Raw genomic sequence first — 22,742 nt, forward strand, 5'->3', positions numbered from 1 at the left:
AATTTTCAGCAGCCATTACTCCAGTGTCACATGATCAGAAACATTCTAATATTCTGATTCAGTGCTCAAGAAACATTTCTTACAAATGTCTTTACTGTAAGATTAAATAAATTTAATGCGTCCTAACTCAAAAGAATTTCATTTTAAAAACAATCATACCGACCCCAAACTTTTGTACTAATATATTATTAGTAAAACAAATATATATAGGCTATATAAACCTTACCCTCCCCAAACTTTTGAAATAATAGTTTGTTATAGTATAAAAGTATATATATATATATATATATATAAATCTTATCTTCCACAGTTTTGTACTAGTATTTTATTATAGTAAAAAATAATTTTTAAAAATAATCGATTTAAAAGTTTTTAATATTTTATTATAGTATTGTATAAAAGTAGATAGATAGGTTTTTTAAACCTCGTTTAATTAAATTGGTTTCTAAACACTCTACACCATAGGAGGGATGTGCTTGACTTCCTGTCTGCAATCCAGATCTAGCTCTATTGAAAATGTACGGTCCATCATGAAAAGGAGAATCAAAAACAACGATGACCAGACTGTTGAGCAGATGTCTTGTATCAGGTGAGATTGGGCAAAAAGTCCACTTGCAAAACTTCAATTAATATCCTCAATTCCCAAACATTTAAAAAGTGTTATTAAAAAGTGTGACACAGTGGTAAACATGCCTGTGTTGCAGCCATCAAAATGGTTTATATTTACAAAAGACACTTAAGTTGGTCAGTGAAAACTTTTGTCAGTTAAATAAAGGTTCAAGAGAATTAACAAATCACAGATTCTTGATTTCATTGCATTTTACAAAATGTCCCAAATTCTCTGGATTTGGGGTTGTACTAACAATACTGTCATACCAGCTTGTAGTCAGCAGTTCGTTTTAGGCAAGTTGATTCTAAATGTAATTGCATTTATCCCAGCTAGTAAAATTTCACATGAAACAAAAAAAGAAATGAAACTTTAATTCATTTAAGATAATAATAATCTTCTTTTGTTTATTAGAAATGTTTCAAACAAAATTAGGCCCAACACATAGACAGACAAGAAATGCAGAATGAAAGTTCGGTAGTCACTGAAAATGACATCGAGTTCAGCGATTCATGTACAATCCCCATTAAATGCTGCAAGGAGTTGAAACCAGAGAAGAAACACTCCTCCAAGTCTCTTCACAGAGGGGGGAAAAAGCAAGAAGAACTTTAATACATGTAAAAATCAGTCCTTCAGCACTTTTTCTTTTTCTTCTTCTTGTCTTCCTTGCTGGCGTCATCATGGGCTTTCCTCTTAGCAGCTAGCTTGTTAGCCTGTTGGAAAGGGTGCATTAGACTCATGAACAATAAAGTCGATCAAGGTCACTGGAGCTCAAATAATGAGCCAAATGTAGGTCAAGCACCTTTTAAAAGGTCTTTGACAGCCACTGTTCCAGCTCTTAATTAGTGCCACCATTTACTCCTTTAACCATTAACCAAAGCACACATTTTCAACATCATAGACTTTCTTACTGCATAAAATAATAAGAAAAAAACCTAGGAAATAAAATAAAGCTCATTATTCTGTTAAATGGGTCTAGTTCTATACAATTCTTTTTTAAATTATTTACAAAAGAGAGCATATACGATTGTAAAATGGTACCTGGCACAACTATTTCAATGCAGTCTTACCTCTCTGACGTTTCTCTTCTTGCCAAACATGATCTTGTCATAGAGGTATTTCTCTCTCTTCTTCATCATCATGATGGCCAGCCTCTTCTCCTCTGCTTTCTCCTCCTCTGCGGCTCGCTTACGGTTCTCTGCTTTGGCTTTCCCAGGAGTCACCTTTACTGACAAGCTCTGAGGGAGAACCAGCACATGACAAACTTTTACACTTATCTTTTTTACATTTATTTAACATATTCCTCTAACTTTATGGGTTTAAATGAGTCAATGGCGTCAAAAAGCGAAACTGCAAAAATCTCCAAATTTAAAACTATCTTACTTTTCCCCGAGATCTCTTCTCCTCCATTTCAGCTAGATTTGCCTCATCTTCAGCCTCATCTTCTTCCTCACTTTGATCATCTTCCTCGTCGTCCTCCTCCTCTTCTTCCTCCTCCTCTTCCTCCTCATCTTCTTCCGTTTCTGTGAAGAGTCCATTTTTGAAGTCAACAATCACTCAACATTCACATATAATCATATCAAAATCAGTATGGCAAAAGCCCTCACGTGGCTTCTCTCCTCTCTGCAGGGCCATGAGCTTGAGCTTCTCAGGAGGCACATAATCTCCCTCAGTCTCCTCCACGAATGGTGACAGATGGGGCGGCAGTGTAACTCCCAGGAAGTATTCCTCTACAGGTAACAGTATTTTAGCGTTGACAGAGTCATACACCCACTGGGGCTGGATGTAGTACCTGCAAAGATGAGAAATGCATTAAGTACAAGAATATACATTATTGATGTTAACACCTGCCAATCATTTTTTATATAATATTAGGGGTGTAACGGTTCACAAAATTCACGGTGCGGTTCGATACGATACACTTGTGTCACGGTTCGGTTCGGTACGTTTTTGATACAGCAAAAAGAAAGAAATGCCAGAGAAATTTCCTTGATTTAATTTTTTTTTATTCTTTTTTTTTATTAAAACTAACATTATAAAGTATGATTTTTTTACTTTGAGCAATTCTAGAGCTATAATTGACTCTTCTTAGGAGCATATAAAACAAAACAGCTCCTTGGAAAAAATGAAATGTAATATTGTAGTAGTTATAAACAAAGGTTTATTTTAGTTCAGATTAACATTTGAGGGCAGCTGTACTCAATGTCAAAATAAAACCGACGTAATGTTACTTGAAGGCATTATGCCTACTATTCCTGCCAAACTTCCATGGTTGCAGTAAGTGTTACTACAGTAAATCCATGGTGGATGTTGCTGATCTGTGGACACTATAGTTCATTCATGGCACAATGTTTCTTCCTGGTTTCCATGCGCTGTTTGATCCGTTAATAACGGAGAAATGTGAATGTTTCTCACTAGATCTCGCAGCGATGTTATTACTTCTGAGGCGAATTCAAACGCTTTCTTTACTGGATCTCTTATTAGCGCTGTGTAGTGACAGTGTCACATGATCACGATCGGCTCGCGCTGCACTGGTCCAAACTGATAAACGGTCCGTCAACCACACAATAACGAGCAGTTTCGTTCAGCTTGCATTACGTTTGCCATTTGATGTTGGGCAATGTTGTGGTCGCGCCGGCGTCATTATGAGCGCGCTTGCCACGCGCCTACATTTGAAATAACGAAATTTTGGTCGGCAGGAAAAATGGTCCCACGAACCGTTCGGTTTGAAAATGCGTACCGAAAACCGAACCGAAAGCCTCGTACCGAAGGGTTCAATACGAATACGCATATCGTTACACCCCTATATAATATATATACTTTTTTCAATTGTTGCATTTTAAAAAGGCATGTGAAATGATAAACTAAGTGCAATGTAGTGTTGTGTACATGAAGCCGCCTCACAGTACTAAATTGAGTTCTTTTTCGCTGCTTATTGCGCTATTGTCAAAACACAAAATAATGTCAAAATACCAGTCTTTGCAAGTATTCACGCAAACACAGTTATGTTTTAAGTGAAAGTAAACAGTTGAGAAAAAATATGCATGTGTAACAGTATAATGGGGTATTAAAGTGACAGCAGCCTAATATACCTGCTGCCAAATTATGAGATAATATTAAAAAAAACATCTATATGGCAGTTTTTCCTCATGGTATCAGTCAAAATTGTGGCCAGTAAAAATGTAGAGTGGCTAGTAACTTTGGAAAACCACTAGCCACAGTGGCTGAAGTCCTAATTATTATGCATACAATCAGAGAGAGTTGGTGTCAGACCTGTTGATATACTGTTTGTCAATGCTGGGTCTGTCCACAATGTGATGTGTGATCGTTTCGTCTGTGGCATCATATGTGCTGCCAATGCACAGTGATTTATCCCAGGACACCTCTCCACCGAAACACCTGCACAATAGAAGACATTCTTACACAAAGACAAAGTAAAACTACACATACTATAGCCTTAGAAAAACACACACATCTATGAACAGTTACTTGTAAATCACAGAGTAAAACCAATCACACTGTAAACTTATGGCACTTTCCACAAATAGGGACTTCGTAAAAAAAATAAGGAAGATAAAATAAAATACATTTTGTTTTCTTTAATACAAGGTTTGCAATTTTAAAACCTAATTTGTTTAGCTTTTGCGTTTTTTTCGAATAAAAAAAAAAAAAAATTATATATATATATATATATATATATATATATATATACACACACACATTAGAAAAGGTAATTAGGTTTTAAAATGGCAAACAACTTATGTTTAGGTTTGTATATGAAGAGTTCAGATGCAAAAGCCTCTAAGTGCCATCTGAAATTTTTATCAAGGTCGTATATATAAGTTCAGATAATTTTACTTAAATGACAATTAATAGGCAATTTTCATTGCCATTTAAGTGAAATTACTGAACTTAAATATATGAGCTTGATAAAAGTGATCATTCTACAAGAAAATTTCAGATGGCACTTAGAGGCTTTTGCATGTGAACTCTTCATATGTATGTGTGTGTGTGTGTGTGTGTGTGTGTGTGTGTGTGTGTGTATATATATATATATATATATATATACGTGTGTGTGTGTGTGTGTGTGCGTATACACATATACACACAAATAAAATACATATTTTGCCTGAATAATGTAGTTTGGTAGCAAATGGTTGTTTGTAGTTACTAGTTATTGATAACATTATATTTTCAATCATTTAGAGAAAAAATATTGATTAGATAACTTTATTTGATTACAATAACTTTGATTATAGGGTTGAACAGTTGAACTTGAATACAAGTTGAGAAAATTCAATTATTCCTTTGTGTTCTCACCATGCTGTACAAATGATGTCACAGAGAACGATACATTTTTTAATTAAGGAAAATGTTACCTATGCAGTAATCATTTAAAAAATATTTCTACAGTGAACTGAATATCAATTAAACAGTCACAATTATGACATTATAGCATGATTTGTACTGCCACATTCATTTTTCACAAAAATATTATCAAAAATATCTAATACCTCTTAGGAACATGGGATTTGTGCCTTTATTCCTTTGAAAAAAACAACAACAAACCAATTTGTACCCTATTTAAGGAAAGTGCCATAGACAGAATGACGTGTGAGAAAAATGAGCTGGCATGTCACACCTGATCACAAAAGCCAGCGATTCCCTGGGAACTTCTCTGTTTAGGAAAAACTTCAGGCCCTCGAAGAACTTCTTCTGTTTGATCTGCTCCTGCTCCATCTTCTCTCTCACCTCCATCTTCTCCAGGTCCTCCTGTATTTGAAAGTGCATATATAAATAAAGCTCAATAAAAGCTGCATTAAATAATGAGGACAAAGTTCACCTGCAGTCACGCTGGTTTCATCAGAATGTTTTTTTAACACCTTCACCGTGTAACCATAGCAACAGTCTCCCTCAGTGAACATGAAACATGAGGTCCGTCCAAAACAACAATTAATCAAACCACCCGTTAAATGCTTCACTGACTCACTGACATCTTGTGATGTGTGACTAAATAACAAGCGTCTTGTGACACTTTCTTTTAGCGAACTTGAAGAGTGGAAAGTTATTGTGGATTCATATAGTTGCAGTAATTACAGAGGCCACGTGTGCTTTAGCGAGGAATCTGACGGCTTTGAGTTTGCTACCATACAGCTCTGCAAAATGCTTTCAATATTCTGACCTGTGAACCACTTGGAGCTGCATTTCATGAAAGGTGCTCTATAAATAACTTTTTTTATTAGTTATTAAATTTAAAAACTTTGAACTTTGCATCACGTTTTCATGTCTGCCATTTTTGCCTCAAACTATTTTTGAGCTATTTTAGGTCTAAATAACAACATTATTAATTTAAACTGTCCAAATAATCACTGGTAAATTTGGTTTTTAGTAAGTGCACAGGTTTTAAAGGGGTCATTCACTGTTGGCAAAATGGACATTTAATAAAACTTGGTTGCATATGTGGTAGAAAGGTGAATTTTTTTTAAATCGTTGCTACCTGACTAGAGAAAACAAGGCTGTGGTCTTCCCTTTTGCCAATTAGGTAGGAAAACTTTAACACCCACAATGCATTGAATATGTTACTGTCCAAGGCCACTCCCACCAGTCTGCTATAAGCTTAACAGAGTCATATAGCGCCTTGCTTGAGTAGGAAACACTTCTTAGAAAACTTTTATTCACAATGGTACCGACTTGTATTGTTCCCGAGTGCAAGAATTCATAGAGTAAACGTTTAGCAGGAGTGAGTTACTATCGGTTTCCAGTGAAGAATCCAGCGCCTTGTAGACAGTGACTAAAGGCTGCAAAGAATCGCAAATATGGAGAGAACGCTGTGAGGGAAAATCTGAAAAACCTCTGTTTATAGATGCCATTTCAAATTAGACAACTAAGAACAAATCTGAAAGAAACTGCTGTTCCATCAGTTACACAAAATACAAAAAATTTACTGTGACAAATACATTGGAATTTTTAAGTCCAGGTAACAAGGAGAAAGAGTCCCTTAAAATGAAGACAGCTGTCACTCGCTCACCCCTTCAATAGGGAAATGGTCCAGTTCTGTCTCCTCCTCCTCCGCTGATGGGACCATACGGGCCAGACTGGCACTCAACGCTGACAGTTTCTGGAGGGAGATGTGAAGAGGGAAGTCTTTAAACACACTGTAATATTTGGCACATGTTGATATGAAAAGAGAAAATGAACTAGTCTTGTACCTCAGTATAGCTTTCTGATTCCAGGGCATAATCTTCTTCAAACTCTGGCTTGAGACTGATCTCTCCTTGTCCATCAAGCTAAGATGGAAAAAAAAGAAGATAGAGATTCAATTCCCAACTGGAACAAATTGGAATTCTGAATAATATAAAGGCATTTAAAGGAAGCACATTTGTTACCTTTGGCGGATAGACAAGGTTGAGTGTCTGGTAAAGACGGAAGTTGACAAAGCCAAGCAGTGTTGTGTAGAATTCGGTAAACGTGGCCATGACTCTGTAGTCCACATCTGTAGGGTGCTGAGGAAAACAGGGAGCGTTATATTAAACGGTCATCATGAAAGACCTCAGCATTCAAAAAACTGCATTATACAAAGACACTGACCCAGGTGATCAATGATTTTAACATAGGTAACAACAGCAATATGATAAAGACCCTATTTGGGATCAAACCTGCTTCAAGTTTATTTCACGTGTGGTACTTCAGTAAAATAGGGCGGGAAAATCAACTATTTTATACTCACATCATGGGCAAACTGATATGGTATGATCCATGTGATGGTTTGCCCCAAGACCTCTGCCTGGTAGTAAATGCCCTTAATGGAAAGAAAAACCTGAAGGAAAAAATAAATCATAAAGAGTCAGAGAAGTGTAATATTAATGAATAATTCTTTTAAAATTCACACTTTTTCACTCTTAGCATATGCAATACAACACCTTTCTCAGGGAGCGTGAGGAGATAATGTAGTTCATCCACTCGACACTGAGTCTCCGGCACAGCTGAATTGTCTGAACGTGGCATTTTCCCGTGCGAGCAAATGTAGAGAACAGGAAACACATAGAGAGGGAATCATCTACATCTCGAAGAGCATCAATGAACGTGGGATATCTGGGAAAAACAAACTTATTTTATAAACCGTACACAACACACAAAAAACAGAAATTTGATCAATGTGGCAGCTGAACAAAACCAAGTGAATTTGAGACAAAGAAGCTAAAAATGGTGGCAGATTTTATAGAAGATTTGAGAAGTTATGGTAACAGTTTTGGAAATTTCCCCACTCAAGTAGATGTTAGAGGAAAACCGGAAAGAAGGCTGCACTTGTCAAGCAATTTCATGGTATTTTCTATTGAAATTAGGGGTGGGCGATATAGCCTCAAAATTATATCACGATATTTCAAGAATATTTGCGATAATGATATTTATGACGATATAAAAAAAAAATTTGACAATTTTTTTTATTACATTTATCTCACCTAAATGTTTGCTCACTCATTGTGTTTTTACAATTGGGTAATTTTGTATTTCAGAGTTTACACAACACAAGGAAGCTTGATTTCAATCTTTGAATTAAATTGAAAAAAGTTGCAAAACATATATACAAAATAATAAAGATACAAATAAAGAGAAACGTTTTTGGGTAGGTCTAACACTATTCAGAAATACTACAGAAACTGAATAAGGTAATCAAATGTAAAATAACACTAGTCCTGACTAAATTAAATTAAAGGCTATTAATTCTGATTCCTTACAATGAAAGCTATCTTTTGTTGTTTTGACGACAACATTAATGACAGACACATATGGCTGCTGTCACTTTTAGAGCTAGTGCCCGGATCCATTACTGTTATACTGTCTGTCACACTGTCACGCACGTTTTATGGTTATTTCAGACATAACCGACTGTTTACGAATATGCTAACCATGACCGGAATTTTTACACAATTTTGCGTGTTTTTTCCCCCGTTAAAGCAATATAATCCACGAAATAGAACTTTTGTTACTCGCGAGCTGTTTGTGAGGCGGCTTTACTGTATGCACGCAGAGTAAACATCTCTCAGAGAGCGCGCGAGAGTCCTGAATAGTTTAAAATCGCAAATGTTTAAACTGATAAGACTTAAAAAGAAGTGAAAATGATAAACTTTAGTTACGATGCAAGTGACAAAAGACAATTCCGTCATGTCCTGACTGCTAAACACAAGAGTGTGGTATCGACGCTTGACTTGTGCAACCCATTTTGAAAGCGAGAGAGAGAGAAGACGCGGCACCGCTGAAAACTCACGCGGTTTGTAAAATCAATATTTGCGGGGGAATTTCCCGCATTTTAAGTGGTAGACCTGCGGGAATTATTAAAATACTATTGAAGTAGCTCCTTTTTAGGTACTAAATCGTCATTGGAGGCTGACTTGCTGCTCTCGCGCTCAGACAGGTGTTGTTATTGTGCGTGCTAAGGAACGTAATGCGCCATACGTCATTGCATCGCTATATCAGTGATATCGCGATATGACACTTTTTTATCATGTAAAAATGTATACCGGTATTATCGTGGACGGTATGATATGGCACACCCCTAATTGAAATGAATATAAATTGCAAATACAAGTCTATATTGTAGTATTGCAAAATTTTCCCAGTCATAATAGTAACATTTATTTTTTTGTTTTTTCTTTGAAAGAAATGAATACGTTTATTCAGCAAGGATAAATTAAGAACGACAGTAAGGGCATTTATAATGATACAAAAGATGTATTTCAAATAAATGCTGTTCTTTTAAACTTTCTATTCATCAAAGAATCCTGAAAAAATCGTTTCCGCAGCACAAATGTTTTCAACACTGAAAATAGGAAATGTTTCTTGAGCAGCAAATCAGCATATTACAATGATTTCTGAACGATCCTGTGACACTAAAATACATTAAAACAGATCACTTTAAATTGTAATAATATTTCACAATATTACCAAATAAATGCAGCCTTGTTGAACACAAGATACTTTCAAAAACATTTCAAAATCTTACCGACCCCAAACTTTTGACCGGTATTGCATGTTCTACTTGGGGGATAAATAAATAAAAACTTCACATTCTAAATCCCAAACCCAAAACCTGCTGATGCAACAGTTGCGAACAGAGGCAGATGGACGGATGAAGAGACAAGCGGTCTACGAGACAGTGAGTCGGGCCAAGATAATTAAAGTATCGTATTCTTATGATTTCTCACAACTGATCTGTTTTGTGGACTCTTCCCAGGCTCACAACAGTGTTTAGACACAAATAGATGCTTATCACATAACACTGTCTGGACACACATACCCCTTTTCCACCAAGGCAGAGCTGGTGCTGGTTCGGAGCCAGAGCCTAGTTTCAAATCGGTTCTTTGTTTTTCCACCGCCAAAGCACCAGCTCCGAACCAGTAAAACTGGTTCTTAAGTAGCACCAAATCATTGCAGGGTCTAGAACGGAGCCAAGAAAGAACCGCTTGCGTCAGAGGCTGGGGGCGGGGTTACCGTGACCAACAAGACGAATAGAAACTTGTGACCGCCATTTTTAAATAGCAGCTAGTCGAGCTAATAGCAGCTCGATTATAATATTCGTCTATGTAAGTTACGGCGAGCTGCACGAACGCGTTGGATTCCGATGTATTTTTGCAAACCCATGAGCATCCATAGTATTGCAACGTCCGTTATTGTTGATGGCTTGTTCGAGATGCATCGGAGCGGCAAGGACCGATCGGAGCTGCGGGAGTGTTTGGAGAGCATACGACTCCTTGTGCTTTTAGATCGCTATCGCAGTGCTTTGATGTCATGCGGCGATCGATCTGCGAGAAGCCGATGCATCTCGAACAAGCCTGGCGTGTTTGTGTTTGGCGCTACCGCACTAGCGGTTGCTGGGCAACATGAGACGTATACAGTGACGTAAGATCTGGCTCTGTTGTGGCTCTCTAGCCGGTGGAAAGGCAAACCGGTTCTTAGTAAGCTCGTCAGTCGAACCAACTCTGAACCAGCTCTGGCTCTGGCTCTGAACCAGCACCCGGTTCTTGTTGGTGGAAAAGGGGTAACAGAAAAGTCTTTAACAGCATGTTGGTGTTGAGCGAGAGAGAGTTGAAGTGTGTCCTCTGCAGGCCACAGACAGCACTGCATATACGCTCACCTCTCCTTGATGATGTGGTCCAGTTTGTACACAGGCTTGTTCTCTTTCAGTCTCTCCACTCCACCCCACTCAGCCTTGCCATAAGCCTTCCGCAGTTTGCGCACAAAAATCTATAATCAAGTAATATACAGTGAGTACACAGACTGTCTGAGGGTGTGCAAATAATACTGCATAAGTTACTACTAGATATTTATCAGTCGATCAAAAACTAATTCTGGCCACAAGCATGAAAAGATCGGTTATTTAACACTGATGATTTATTAATAATAAGCTGGGTACATTTTTATGTCAGGTTTTTTCTGCTTCTAATATTAAAAAAATACCCAAATAAATGAAATCTGCAAAATTTAAGGCATGTTGTCGGATGCCCCTTGTACGCATTAAACAGGTTCTGTTGGTAAAGCTTCAGAGTTTGACAAGTTACTCTTGCAACTTTTCTACTTAAACAATAAAAAAAATCAGAATGTCATAATTTTTTTTTTCCAGAAGTTCATGTGGCAACTAATATGTGATCTACTTGCATTTCTTTAATATTAAAAAGCCTAAAAGAAAATTTTCTTCAGGACAGAAATTTTTCAAGCGTGACCTTTTCAACGTAATTGCGTATTACGTGACGTCACGAACGCGCATCACAGAACAGAGCAAGGTGAGCATTTGTCCTTATAAAACTTAAACTTTTTTATTTATTTTTGAAATGACCGATCGTTTCACTAGATAAGACCCTTATTCATCGTCTGGTATCGTTTAAAGCCCTTTGAAGCTGCACTGAAACTGTCATTTGGACCTTGAACCGTTTGGGTCCCATTGGAGTCCATTATATGGGGAAAAATCCTGGAATGTTTTCATCAAAAACCTTAATTTCTTTTCGACTGAAGAAAGAAAGACATGGACATCTTGGATGACATGGGGGTGAGTAAATTATCAGCAAAAGTTTTTTTAAAAGTGAACTAATCCTTTAAGGCTCGGCAATAAAAATGCCACTGCGAACGCCAAGCTAAATGTTTTTTTTTGGTCCGGACCAAAAAACAAAAAAACAAGCCAACCGAACTACAAGTGTGAACGCACCCTTATATTGTCACTGACATTTCTAAAAATATTTTTTTTTTATGTAATTCAAGACTTGAACATGAAAAAGTGATCAAAATGGGAAAGCTAAAACTGCTGTGTGTTTAGAGTTCTTACCTTGTACTCTCTGAACTTGCCAACGATGGGCTCATGCAGGAGGAAGCGGATGTCCTTCAGCAGGTAGAAGGTTCTAGGGGCTGTCGAGCCCTTGTTGACCTTCTTTTTGTGTTTGGGCTCATGAGGATAGATTCCTTTCAATATACACAATCGCCTATAAAATGAGGTGCATGTATTAATTTACAATGAATTTTACTAAATGCATAAATATGAAACAGAGCAGGTTACAGTACATACATACATCTGTGGTTCATAACACCAGGGAAGAAATACTAAAATGATAAAGCTAACTAACTGCATAACTGCCCTTACAAAATAAGTTTATAAGCGTGCAATTAATATACTTCTTTTAAACTAAAAATAAGTATACTTTCAGTCTACTTTTCATGTACTTCTCAGAAATATACTTAAAATTACACTCAAGTATACATGACTTATACTGATAGAAAAATCTAAGTATATTTTGATCGAGATATACTTAAAAGTATAAATAAGTATTGTCAGTATACTTGGCTTGTAGTTGTGTTTGCTCTTTTGATTGAGTAGTCTGTAAAATACTTTTTTCACATAGTTGCTGTCTTATCAGCTTACATTTTTTGAAAATATTGATTCATAATGAAAACAGATATGTTCCTAATTCTAAGTATGTGAATTTTTGTGTAGGCTAGTACACTGGTAGTGTACATATGAATATACTCAAAGTACAATTAAAGGTATATTTCAAGTATAAAAAATTATTACCTAAATAGGAACATAATTCAAATGCAAAAAATAATATATACACAGTAAACTACAAGTATGATGTTAATTTCACTTACAAGTATACTTGCAGAATTAAACTATTAAACTTGAAGTTTACTTAAAGAATACTTCAAAGTGTATTTTCATAAACTAAAAAAAATTGTATTTGACTAGTAAACTATCAGTATACAGTATCCTAAGTTAAATTGTAGTTGTAGTACAAGTGAAAAACGCAGTTGTAAACTAGTTGTGTACTCAAAGTTTACTACTGTTACACTTAAAGTATACTTTTATACACTAAAAAGTTGGCCAATTTAGACAAGTAGTATTAAAATAGTACACTTACAAGTATACCACTAGTAAATTGATATTAGTATACTTACTAAATAAACTTCAATTGAACTTTAAGTATACTTAATAAAATTAACTTATTTTTGTAAGTGTATATAGTTGAGAAGATGGCAAAATAAATAGGCTTAATATTATCTTTTTAAACTAACTTTTAAATACACTTTGTTGCTGATGCCAAAAGTCACATGTCCGCACAGATTTAGTTGTCATTTAGAAGCTAGTTAAAAACCACTGACATAGTACACTGCAATTAATATGTACATACCGCTGAATAAAGTAGGGCTGTCAAACGATTAATCGCGATTAATCGCATCCAAAATAAAAGTTTGTTTTTACATAATATATGTGTGTGTACGGTGTATAATTAATTTCTATATATAAATACACACACATGCATGTATATATTTAAGAAATATTTGCATGTATATACTATATATATTTATATTATATATAATTTATATTATATATAAATATTTTATATATAAATAACACATTTTTCTTAAATATATATGCATGTGTGTGTATTTATATATAGAAAATAATTATACTCCATACATACACACACATATGTAAACACAAACTTTTATTTTGGATGCGATTAATCGTTTGACAGCCCTAGAATAAAGTATATTCTATATGCACTATACAATTATGTAATATATGATGAATGTAAAATGACCATTAAATCTGATGCTTTGTTTTGTTAACTAACCTGAAATCAGCCAGACTCAGGCTCAGCTTCTTGCGGGCTTTATTCCTGGTGATGTAGTTAGTGGCTGATCCACTCTCATACTATACAGAAACAAATTACAGGTCAGCAAGTGCTCTGACATGACTCGAGGATGATTATACAGAAATAAACACCCATTTTCACTGCGTGTCAGATCTTCTGATGAATTAGGCTTAAGAACCCTTATTAAGCAAAGCAGCAAACAGCTGAAAAATCAAGTCACAATTATGCTGTAGATCTTCATACATATCTTTATCATATGTATGCATATTTAAAATGTTAGATGTATACAGTATAATGTGCTTAAGCACACACGTCTGCAGGGCCTTGCGCTCATCAACACATGTTTTGTTTACCGACAGTTTTGGTCTGAATCGCTGCCTTACCTTTTTCTTTTGTAATCCGCCCATTACAGCGGACGGTATTTCCACACGACAAAACCTAAAATAAAACCTATTGCAGTAAAACTGTAAAAAGATCCCAGATCAGAGCCAGTAGTAACGTGCTTCTTCCGAACACACGTGTTTTATGTGACGTCAGTCGGCTGAGACGCTAGGACCCTTGAAATGTATGCGCCCGCAGAAATGCCTGCATAGAAATGCATGACCGTGTCGTAGTGATAGAATACGTATGTCTGTGTAATACTAACTGCATGTGTAATATTACTATACTATATATAATATGTTTATGTGTTAATTTAAATACTCAATATATCTTTATCTAAGGCATAAATGAACAATACATAGCCTAAACACAATAGGCTACACTGAATATATAGGCTAATTGACTTGAAAATGTGGTAAAATGTAGGCTCATGTATAGTATTTTATTAATGTAGATCTATCTATCTATCTATCTATCTATCTATCTATCTATCTATCTATCTATCTATCTATCTATCTATCTATCTATCTATCTATCTATCTATCTATCTATCTATCTTAAATTGCATTTATAAATAGGCTACTTGTTATGCAACAAAGATACATTGTACCTCATCATCAAGTTTGCTGTTGTTCCATAGCCTAAGCTTTAGTAAAAATTACACAAATCTGAATTCTTTCAATAAAATAATGAACTTGATCATAATCAATATTTAACCACAGAAAAAAGGACAAGGCTGCCATCATTTGGGAGGGAGAGAGAGAGAGAGAGAGAGAGAGAGAGAGAGAGAGAGAGAGAGAGAGAGAGAGAGAGAGAGATGTAGTAGGCTACAGAAAGGGTATCACCATACAGCATCAGTTCAGCGGTGAATGGTGACGATTAAGACATTCATTTTGCAGGAACAAGTAAGGAATTTTATAAAAATGGGTTGTCTAAAATTCCTTAAAGACTTTTTCCTGGGTTTTTGGGACTATGAGACTCCACAAGTTATGGTGGTGAAGGACAGAAAACTAGGGGTCATATACAGAGCTGTGCAGTTGCTGGTGATCACATATTTCATTTGGTAAGAATCTACTTTCATCTGTCTCTGTTTTTTTAACTAAAAAATGACCTTTAGTCAATCAACAAAATTGATACTTTTAATTGGTCATAAATGATCTTTATTATATTTGCCTCTGAGGGATAAAACTGCAGAACAACAACACGGAAACTCAAAATAGAGTAATTTCAATGTCTCTTGAGTTTGTACTATAAACCTTTGCCTAAGGACTGGAGTAGTTTTTTTTTTCTGCATCTTGAAGAAGACAAAATATATGCAGTAGAAATGCAACAAAAATGTCAATAGCAATAAATAAGTGATATAGAGATTAATGCATCCTTATATAAATATTATGAAATGTCAAATCTAATTAGTTGTTCTTATGGTTATTCATATCTGATTTACAGACTTCTGTGAATTTATAGCTTTGGTTTTTGCATTTTCATTTATATCTTTGAATATGTTTAATCTTCTAATGTTGATCTTATAGTTCATGCAGCATTTATTCTGTTATACCCATGAAGGTGTTTTGCCTTTAAAGTCTGCAAATAATGGATGGATTGCTGTTATGTTTTATGTGTGCAGGTATGTATTTATCAGTCAGAAAGCATATCAGGAGACTGAGACGCGTCCAGAGAGCTCGGTGTACACTGAGATGAGAGGTGTGGCCATGCTGGGAGACTTCGTTCAGGACACTACAGAATATGTCAGACCATCTGAGGTGAGGGACCAAAAAACAAAAAATAAACTGTACATAAATTCATAACATTACATCATCCGTTTTTTACTTGAAGAAAGTTTCCAGGGCAGACCAGTTATCCTTTATTACTTCAGATACTGTAAAGTGATTAAATCATATTTTCCATGCTAGATCATAATATATAATCTTACTTGGTCAGCATTATATTAATTGGTTGTAAACTGATTAGAAACTAAATAATTTCTTCACGCACAGGGTGGTGATGTGATTAGTACAATTCTTAGAAGAGAAGTGACGTATGATCAGACGCAGGGCACATGTGCCGAGGTGAGAGCAAAAACTCAACAACAATATAAATACAAATATTCATATTTTGGTTGGAGTGCTTGGTCTGAGTCAAACAGCATTTTTTTTCTTCTGTGCTTTTTCAGCATTACAGTGTCGCCAATGCAAACTGCACAAAAGATTCTGACTGCACTCAAGGGGAAATTGATTTTGATGGTCATGGTGGGGTTTACATTCATAATGCATACATAAATACATACATACAGTACATACATACATACATGCATACAGTGGGGTCCAAAAAGCTGAGATCACTAGTTTAAAGTCACCATGAAATCAAAATGGATTTTTTTTTAATGGAATTTTCCAGTATTTATCATAAATAATTTATCTGTGCACATCATTCTTTTTTTTAAATTTTTTATCTTTAAGCAGAATAACTTTCCTCGTGCAGCGACATCTCTTCTCTTCTCTGATGACGTGTTTTCTGGCGAGAGGGCGGGGCAACCTGTCACTCACATGAAATCCACCAATAGCAAACCACAACTATCCAAATAATTCCTGATGGACAAAATCAAGTCCCGCCCTAATTTTTTTCTTTTTTGAGAAACTGTTATACTTGTTGCAATTGCAACTTCCGTTTCATGCCGACTTTAATATTAAACTTCTGATTTGATGCAATTTCTCAATACAAAAAAAATTCAACATTGAAAAAAGAAAATGTTTATGACTGTCAGAATTTGCTATAATTACTGCAGCACAAATGATTATTTTTGTATTTAAGTCCAAATCGAAATGAATTAATTAATTAAAAAAAAGGTTTTCAGTTGATGGCCCACTGTATAAATATGAATACCAAAATCACTTCAGCAAGTCTCAGAATAGTTTGAATATGACTTATATCAACATGTGAACATGTTTTTGAATAGGTCAAAGAACAGGACGGTGTATACCATACTACAACTACACATTCAAGACCTGTGAGATCAAAACCTGGTGTCCCATTGAGGAATATGCTGTTGTCAGGTATTGCGCTTTAATTAATTGATAAGTCAAAAATCAAGCAGAGAAATGCACTAAAAAGTCTTTCCTGTCTCCACAGGGAACCAGCTTTGGAAAAAGCCATTAACTTCACAGTGTTTATTAAGAATGCCATCCATTTCCCAAAGTTTAAAGTTCTGAGGTACGGTTATGAGTTTCAGAATATCTCATAAATCAGAGGATGTTTATCGAAAGCCACCATGTTTTTTTTTTAAATTTTTCAAAAATGTGAATTTTGTGTGACTAAAAAGGCATATAGAGTGGCATATTTTTTAGGCCAACTCGCAAATTAGCATCACACAGGTTCCCTCTACAAAAACCCAATAGGACTTTTCCATTGGCTTTTGGATTATTGTAGGAAATAAGCTCTGTGACCAGCAAAAGTGAATGTTTCTTACACATTCTGTTCATCACGATAATCTTCACAAATGAACAACACAACTTCTATGAATTGTGAAGTCTAAAAACAATTTCCAGGAGTAAAAAGCTAAACGTAGACTATAAAACGACACCATGATCACATGACTACCATCAAGTCTTTGGGATGTGCTGGAGGAGACTTTAAAGAGTGCTGGACTCTTGCATTGTCAATACAAGATCTTAACCAAAAATGAATGCTCCGCTTGATGGAAATAAACGTTTTGATGTTATTTCCATCAAGAGGTGCAACCACTTTCATGGTTGTTTAAGAAATGAAAAGCTACACACTCCATCAATTAGTGTTAGAAGAACTGTTGCCAAACATGTAAGATGCTACAAACATAATAATCACTGCAATAATGATCCAATCATTGACTCTTAAGCATTTGCCTATTTAAAGGGGTCATATAATGTCATTTTTGTACAAGCTAATATGATTCTTTAGGGTCTAAATTAAAAGTTTGTAATATACTTTAATTAAAAATTCTCATTAGTATTGTAAGAAAACACTCATTTTACCTGGTCAAAAACAACTCTGTTTTCAGCACGCCGTTTAAGTGCATGTCTCTTTAAATGATAATGAGCTTTGCTCACCCCGCCCCTCTGTTCTGTGTGTACACCGTTTCTAACACAATAACACAATAACCATAACGCGTTGTTCATTATAAACATGGGATTATGAATTATATTGAGAACGTCATACATAGAAAACATGCCATAATGTACCCTGAGTGTAAAGATAGCCGCATTCATAGTGAAGTGTGCAGCAAGCGATTTGCAAAGATTAATATAAATATTAATATAAAGGTTAATAAAATGTTACACTCACTTCAGTTCTTCTGGAGGTGCAGCAGGAACACGAATAGTTGGTACAGATCCTTTTTTCAGGAACAGCTTCTTAGCAAATAACCAGCTTTTTACTGACCTCGTTTGTAAAGCAGTCTGGTGAAATGATTCGCGCAAACATGAAAGCATTGATGTTGATCGTAGGGAATATTCCCTTCGAAAACAAACTCAGCCACTGCGTCTTCAGCTGTACGGATTTAGGAACATCAAAATGACTGCTGTGTTCGTTATTACTTTTATTTTTTTATTTTATTTTACCTTTATTTTACCAGGTAAAATAAAATAAAAAAATAAAAGTAATAACACACCCAAGAACAGAACACCACAATCGCTTAGACGCCATTCTGCTCATAGACAGTGCTCCAGCTATCAACAATGAACGCGATGATTGACAGCTCGCTCACGAGGGCGGGTCTGTGTTGAAACGCTGCTGTCAATCAACCATCGTGGGAGGGGCGCTGATTTTTTGACGTCACAAAATCGAACAGCTTGATTTGAGATGGGGGAAAACATATAAGAAGATTAAAAAAAAAAAACACTGGATGGATTTTGATCATTTTATGATGGTTGTGTACAGGCACTGCCAACACACATTTCAGTACAATCAACTTGTAAAAGTGCATGTAGCATTATATGACCCCTTTAAATCCAAACAGCAACCTTTTTTTTTGTGTGTCTGGGCAGTGTATCTTGAGCTTTTGTAAACCAAAAACCCATTAAAATCCCATTTACTTCAGGACAATGGAACCGGAAGTGCTAATTCGTTTACGTGTTTTGGCCTACAAACTAAATAAAAAAATAAAAAAACATTTCCTTGCAGCACTCTACAGTAAAACATGTTCAGAAATTCCTATATACAGTATCAATCAATCAATTTGTGTTATTTGATCTTAAAAATCGTTTGATCTAAAGTGAAATTGCCCATGGTTTACAGGGGCAATATCAAACCAAACAAGCCAAAGAAGTTGTTACGGTGTCATTATCACCCGGAGACCAACCCTTATTGTCCAGTGTTCAGCTTGGGCTTCATCGCAGCGCAAGCTAGAGAGAAATTCAGTGAACTTTGCTTAACGGTATGTATACGGTCTGTTGTCAAACAGCATACCAATAGTTTTTCTGCATTTTTACGCAACAGTAACCTTTCTATATGTAAGTTTAATGTACGTGTTAATGTGTCTAGGGCGGAGTAATCGGCGTGTTAATTAACTGGAAGTGTGATTTTGATGTGGATCCCTCAAAGTGCATTCCAACATATTCATTCAGACGTCTGGACATGAGAAGAAACCTGTCCAGCTCAGGTTATTTCGACAGGTACGGCTACTATTAACTTGTGGGACAATTAACAGGAACTTCCGTAATTGATTGTCATTTAAAATAAAGATCAGTTGATCATTAACATTACTATAGCAAGATGCATATGCAGGACATTACATTTACATTTTACATTTAGTAGACCAAAGCGACTTATAATTTAGGACTAAATTAAGCGAGTCATCGTGAAGAGGCAAAAACAACACAAGTGATCAAAATACAAAGTTCAGCACATAGTTGTTTCATCATTATTCTATAACAATAATAATTCCGTAGCTCAAAATCATTTTTTTACTTTTCAGGTTTGCAAAATATTACCATAAGGATGGTGTGGAGTACAGAACACTCATTAAAGCCTTTGGGATTCGCCTGGATGTCATTGTTCATGGACATGTGAGACCGTACAGGAAGTACATTAGTGCCTGTCTGACATGCTGACTGCACATACGCCTAATATTGAAACAGTATTTCCTTTCAGGCTGGAAGATTCAGTCTGATTCCAACTATCATCAACACAGTCACGGCCATGACGTCAGTGGGAATTGTAAGTTTTTGCTGAATGCATATTAAAAACATGGTCATTTGGGGTTAAAATGTGTGAGATAATGACAAGGATAGCAGACATAAACACTTCGCAAATTGCATTATGGGAATTATTCTCAGGTTTCGCTCAAATCGCTTGATCTGGCGTAACCCTGATGGAAAAAGGAAAGTGGCATTTATGGACATATACAGCTTGTCCTCACGCTTGATCTTATTTTCTCTCGTCTAGTGCTCAATCATCTGTGACTGGATCATGCTGACGTTTATCGATAAGAATGAAGTCTTCAGTGATAAGAAGTTTGATGATGTAAGTCAAGCAGGATGGAGAAGAAATTGAACTGACACACTGAAAAAAAAAAGATTTACTCAGAAATTGCTTGTAAATTTAAAAAATGATTACAGAGAGTAGCACATTGAGTTAAATGTGAATTTATGAAGCAGAACGTTTTCACTTGTAAAGCATATTCCAATATTCTTTTATTTACAACTGGTGTGTGTGGTTAGAATGTTATGGAAGCTTGTTTCCGCCACGGAATAAAAAATGTTAAAGATAATTGCGACTTTTTTTCTTACAATTGAGATATAAAATCAGAATTGCGTGACATAAAGTCGCAATTGTGAGAAATAAAATCAGATTTGCAAAATATAAACTCGCAATTCGGACCTTTTTCTCGCAATTCTGACTTTTCTCATAATTGTGAGTTATAAAGTCAGAATTGCGAGATAGTAAGTCAGAATCACAAGATATTAAGTCTGAATTGCGAGATTAAAACTCGCAATTGTGAGAGAATAAAAATAAGGATTGTGAGTTTATATTTTGCAAGTCTGAATTTATAACTCGCAATTCAGATTTTTTTTCTCTCGCAATTGCGAGTTTATATCTTGCAATTCTGACTTTATTTCTCGATTCTGACTTTATAACGCACATATTTGCTAGTTTATATGTAAAAAGTTGAAATTACCTTTTTTCTTATTCAGTGGCGAAAACAAACTTCCACAATATTTCTAAAATCAAATATTCGAAAGAGTTTGGCAAATCAGACTTTAAATGTATCAGCAGTATTTTTATTATGTTATATTATATTTATGTTCTCTAATTACCATCTGTTCGCCTTCATGCCATTCCAAACCATTGACTTTCTTTCTTCCATGGAGCACAAAACAGAAATATTTCACCGAAAATAACGTGAAAGAAAGTCATCCAGTTTGGAAAATGATGGTTGATTTTCTTTTTCTTGAACATGTTAATCAAAAGCCGTTTCTACTTTGTTTAACCAGGTCTCCAAGCAACCCAGTCGGCCAATGACAACAGACCTCACGCTTACAAGCTATGGCTCCACCCACTCTGACCTCTCAGATGGTGTGCCACTGTAAAACATCCTAACACCACCAAAACCGCTCCAGTCACGGCATGCCATGCCTAATATAGAGTATAGTACAATATTTTTACCTAAAGGACTGGATATTTTCCTGTCTGAGGAAGAGAAGTGTGGAATACAGCACAAAATGCCATATCTGAATATAGAAAAGCTTCAAAAAACATGTACAACCACATATGTAGCTTCGCTTCAATAAATATTAAACACTGATCAACAATTGACTTGCTTTTTTAATTCATCTACACAACAGGTTTGCATGTTTCTTCCATCTTTGAACAGTCATGGAACATGAAATGTTTTTCATTAAGTAAAAACTCATTGAATATTGTGTCTCATACAAATGTGTCACATGATTTGATTTCCAGGACCTAGAGAGGCGCTTGATTTTGATCGGACTGTTAAAATATTGACAAATATTTTTCTTTGGAATAGCGTGCTCAGACAAATCCCACAATAATGGTTTCATGATTGACTTTAAAGTTTGACACTGAACTTACCTGGTGATTTTTTTTTTTTTTAATGTTGGTATGAAAAGGAAGTTGTGATAGTCTGTTCTTTCTCTATTGTGATGGATATCCGAGTAAAACGGCTTCTCGGACAAGAAAAAAATGTAGGATGGGACTTGATTTTATCCCTCTGGAATTGATTGGATCATTGTGCTCATTTGCTATTGGTGGATCTCATGTGAGTGACAGGTTGTCCCGCCCTCATGCCAGTAAACACATCATCAGAGAAGAGAAGAGTTAAAAAAATTAATAATGATGTGCACAGATAAATCATTTATATTAAATATGGCAATGATCTATATAAAAATAAAATCAAAACAGGAATTGTCAATTTTGATTTCATGGTGACTTTATGTACTGGAAAAGATCAATCTGTTCCCAATAATCACCTCCTTTCCGGGAGCCTACATGCATCAAAAATCATCTTGCATAAGGAAAGATGAGATGGTTTTTCAGAAGAGAAGCACTCGGACTGCTAACAACTCCTCTTGTGATATTGGTTACAGTAATGAAATTTAGGGGAAGAGAAATTGCATCTGCCAAGA

At 35.6% G+C, this 22,742-nt stretch overlaps 2 protein-coding genes across 2 annotated transcripts; one reads left to right on the forward strand and one right to left on the reverse strand.

Moving 5' to 3' along the window:
* Positions 1-569: 569 nt before the first annotated feature.
* On the reverse strand, positions 570-14,289 carry pes (pescadillo). Its single transcript, XM_079871774.1, has 15 exons — positions 14,130-14,289; positions 13,726-13,805; positions 11,922-12,075; positions 10,740-10,849; positions 7,528-7,699; positions 7,335-7,424; positions 6,994-7,110; positions 6,817-6,894; positions 6,636-6,725; positions 5,250-5,380; positions 3,881-4,006; positions 2,215-2,399; positions 1,991-2,130; positions 1,678-1,845; positions 570-1,320 (listed from the first exon to the last, which is right to left on the reverse strand). The coding sequence occupies exons 1-15, from the start codon at positions 14,151-14,153 to the stop codon at positions 1,240-1,242; spliced, it is 1,746 nt and encodes a 581-aa protein (XP_079727900.1). The 5' UTR covers positions 14,154-14,289; the 3' UTR covers positions 570-1,239.
* Positions 14,290-14,321: 32 nt separating this feature from the next.
* Positions 14,322-21,903, forward strand: p2rx2 (purinergic receptor P2X, ligand-gated ion channel, 2). The gene is made up of 12 exons (XM_079871775.1): positions 14,322-15,190; positions 15,752-15,887; positions 16,122-16,193; positions 16,298-16,373; positions 17,081-17,177; positions 17,254-17,334; positions 19,393-19,531; positions 19,639-19,769; positions 20,072-20,162; positions 20,248-20,313; positions 20,542-20,619; positions 21,591-21,903. Exons 1-12 carry the CDS (start codon positions 14,997-14,999, stop codon positions 21,684-21,686), a joined length of 1,257 nt encoding a protein of 418 aa, XP_079727901.1. The 5' UTR covers positions 14,322-14,996; the 3' UTR covers positions 21,687-21,903.
* Positions 21,904-22,742: the final 839 nt, after the last annotated feature.

Source organism: Squalius cephalus (genome assembly GCF_949319135.1).
Source record: "Squalius cephalus genome assembly, chromosome: 5".
In the NCBI taxonomy this organism is placed as follows: domain Eukaryota; kingdom Metazoa; phylum Chordata; class Actinopteri; order Cypriniformes; family Leuciscidae; genus Squalius; species Squalius cephalus.

Bases quoted from the DNA above. Each gene is read 5' to 3' on its own strand.
- pes (XM_079871774.1), bottom strand. From the start codon at position 14,153: ATGGGCGGATTACAAAAGAAAAAG. The intron at 13,806-14,129 runs GTAAGGCAGCGA...GTTTCTGTATAG, and splicing joins GCGGATTACAAAAGAAAAAG to TATGAGAGTGGATCAGCCAC. The intron at 6,895-6,993 runs GTAACAAATGTG...TTTCCATCTTAG, and splicing joins ACCTTGTCTATCCGCCAAAG to CTTGATGGACAAGGAGAGAT.
- p2rx2 (XM_079871775.1), top strand. From the start codon at position 14,997: ATGGTGACGATTAAGACATTCATTTTGCAGGAACAAGTAAGGAATTTT. The intron at 17,335-19,392 runs GTACGGTTATGA...CATGGTTTACAG, and splicing joins CCAAAGTTTAAAGTTCTGAG to GGGCAATATCAAACCAAACA. The intron at 20,314-20,541 runs GTAAGTTTTTGC...TCTCTCGTCTAG, and splicing joins CCATGACGTCAGTGGGAATT to TGCTCAATCATCTGTGACTG.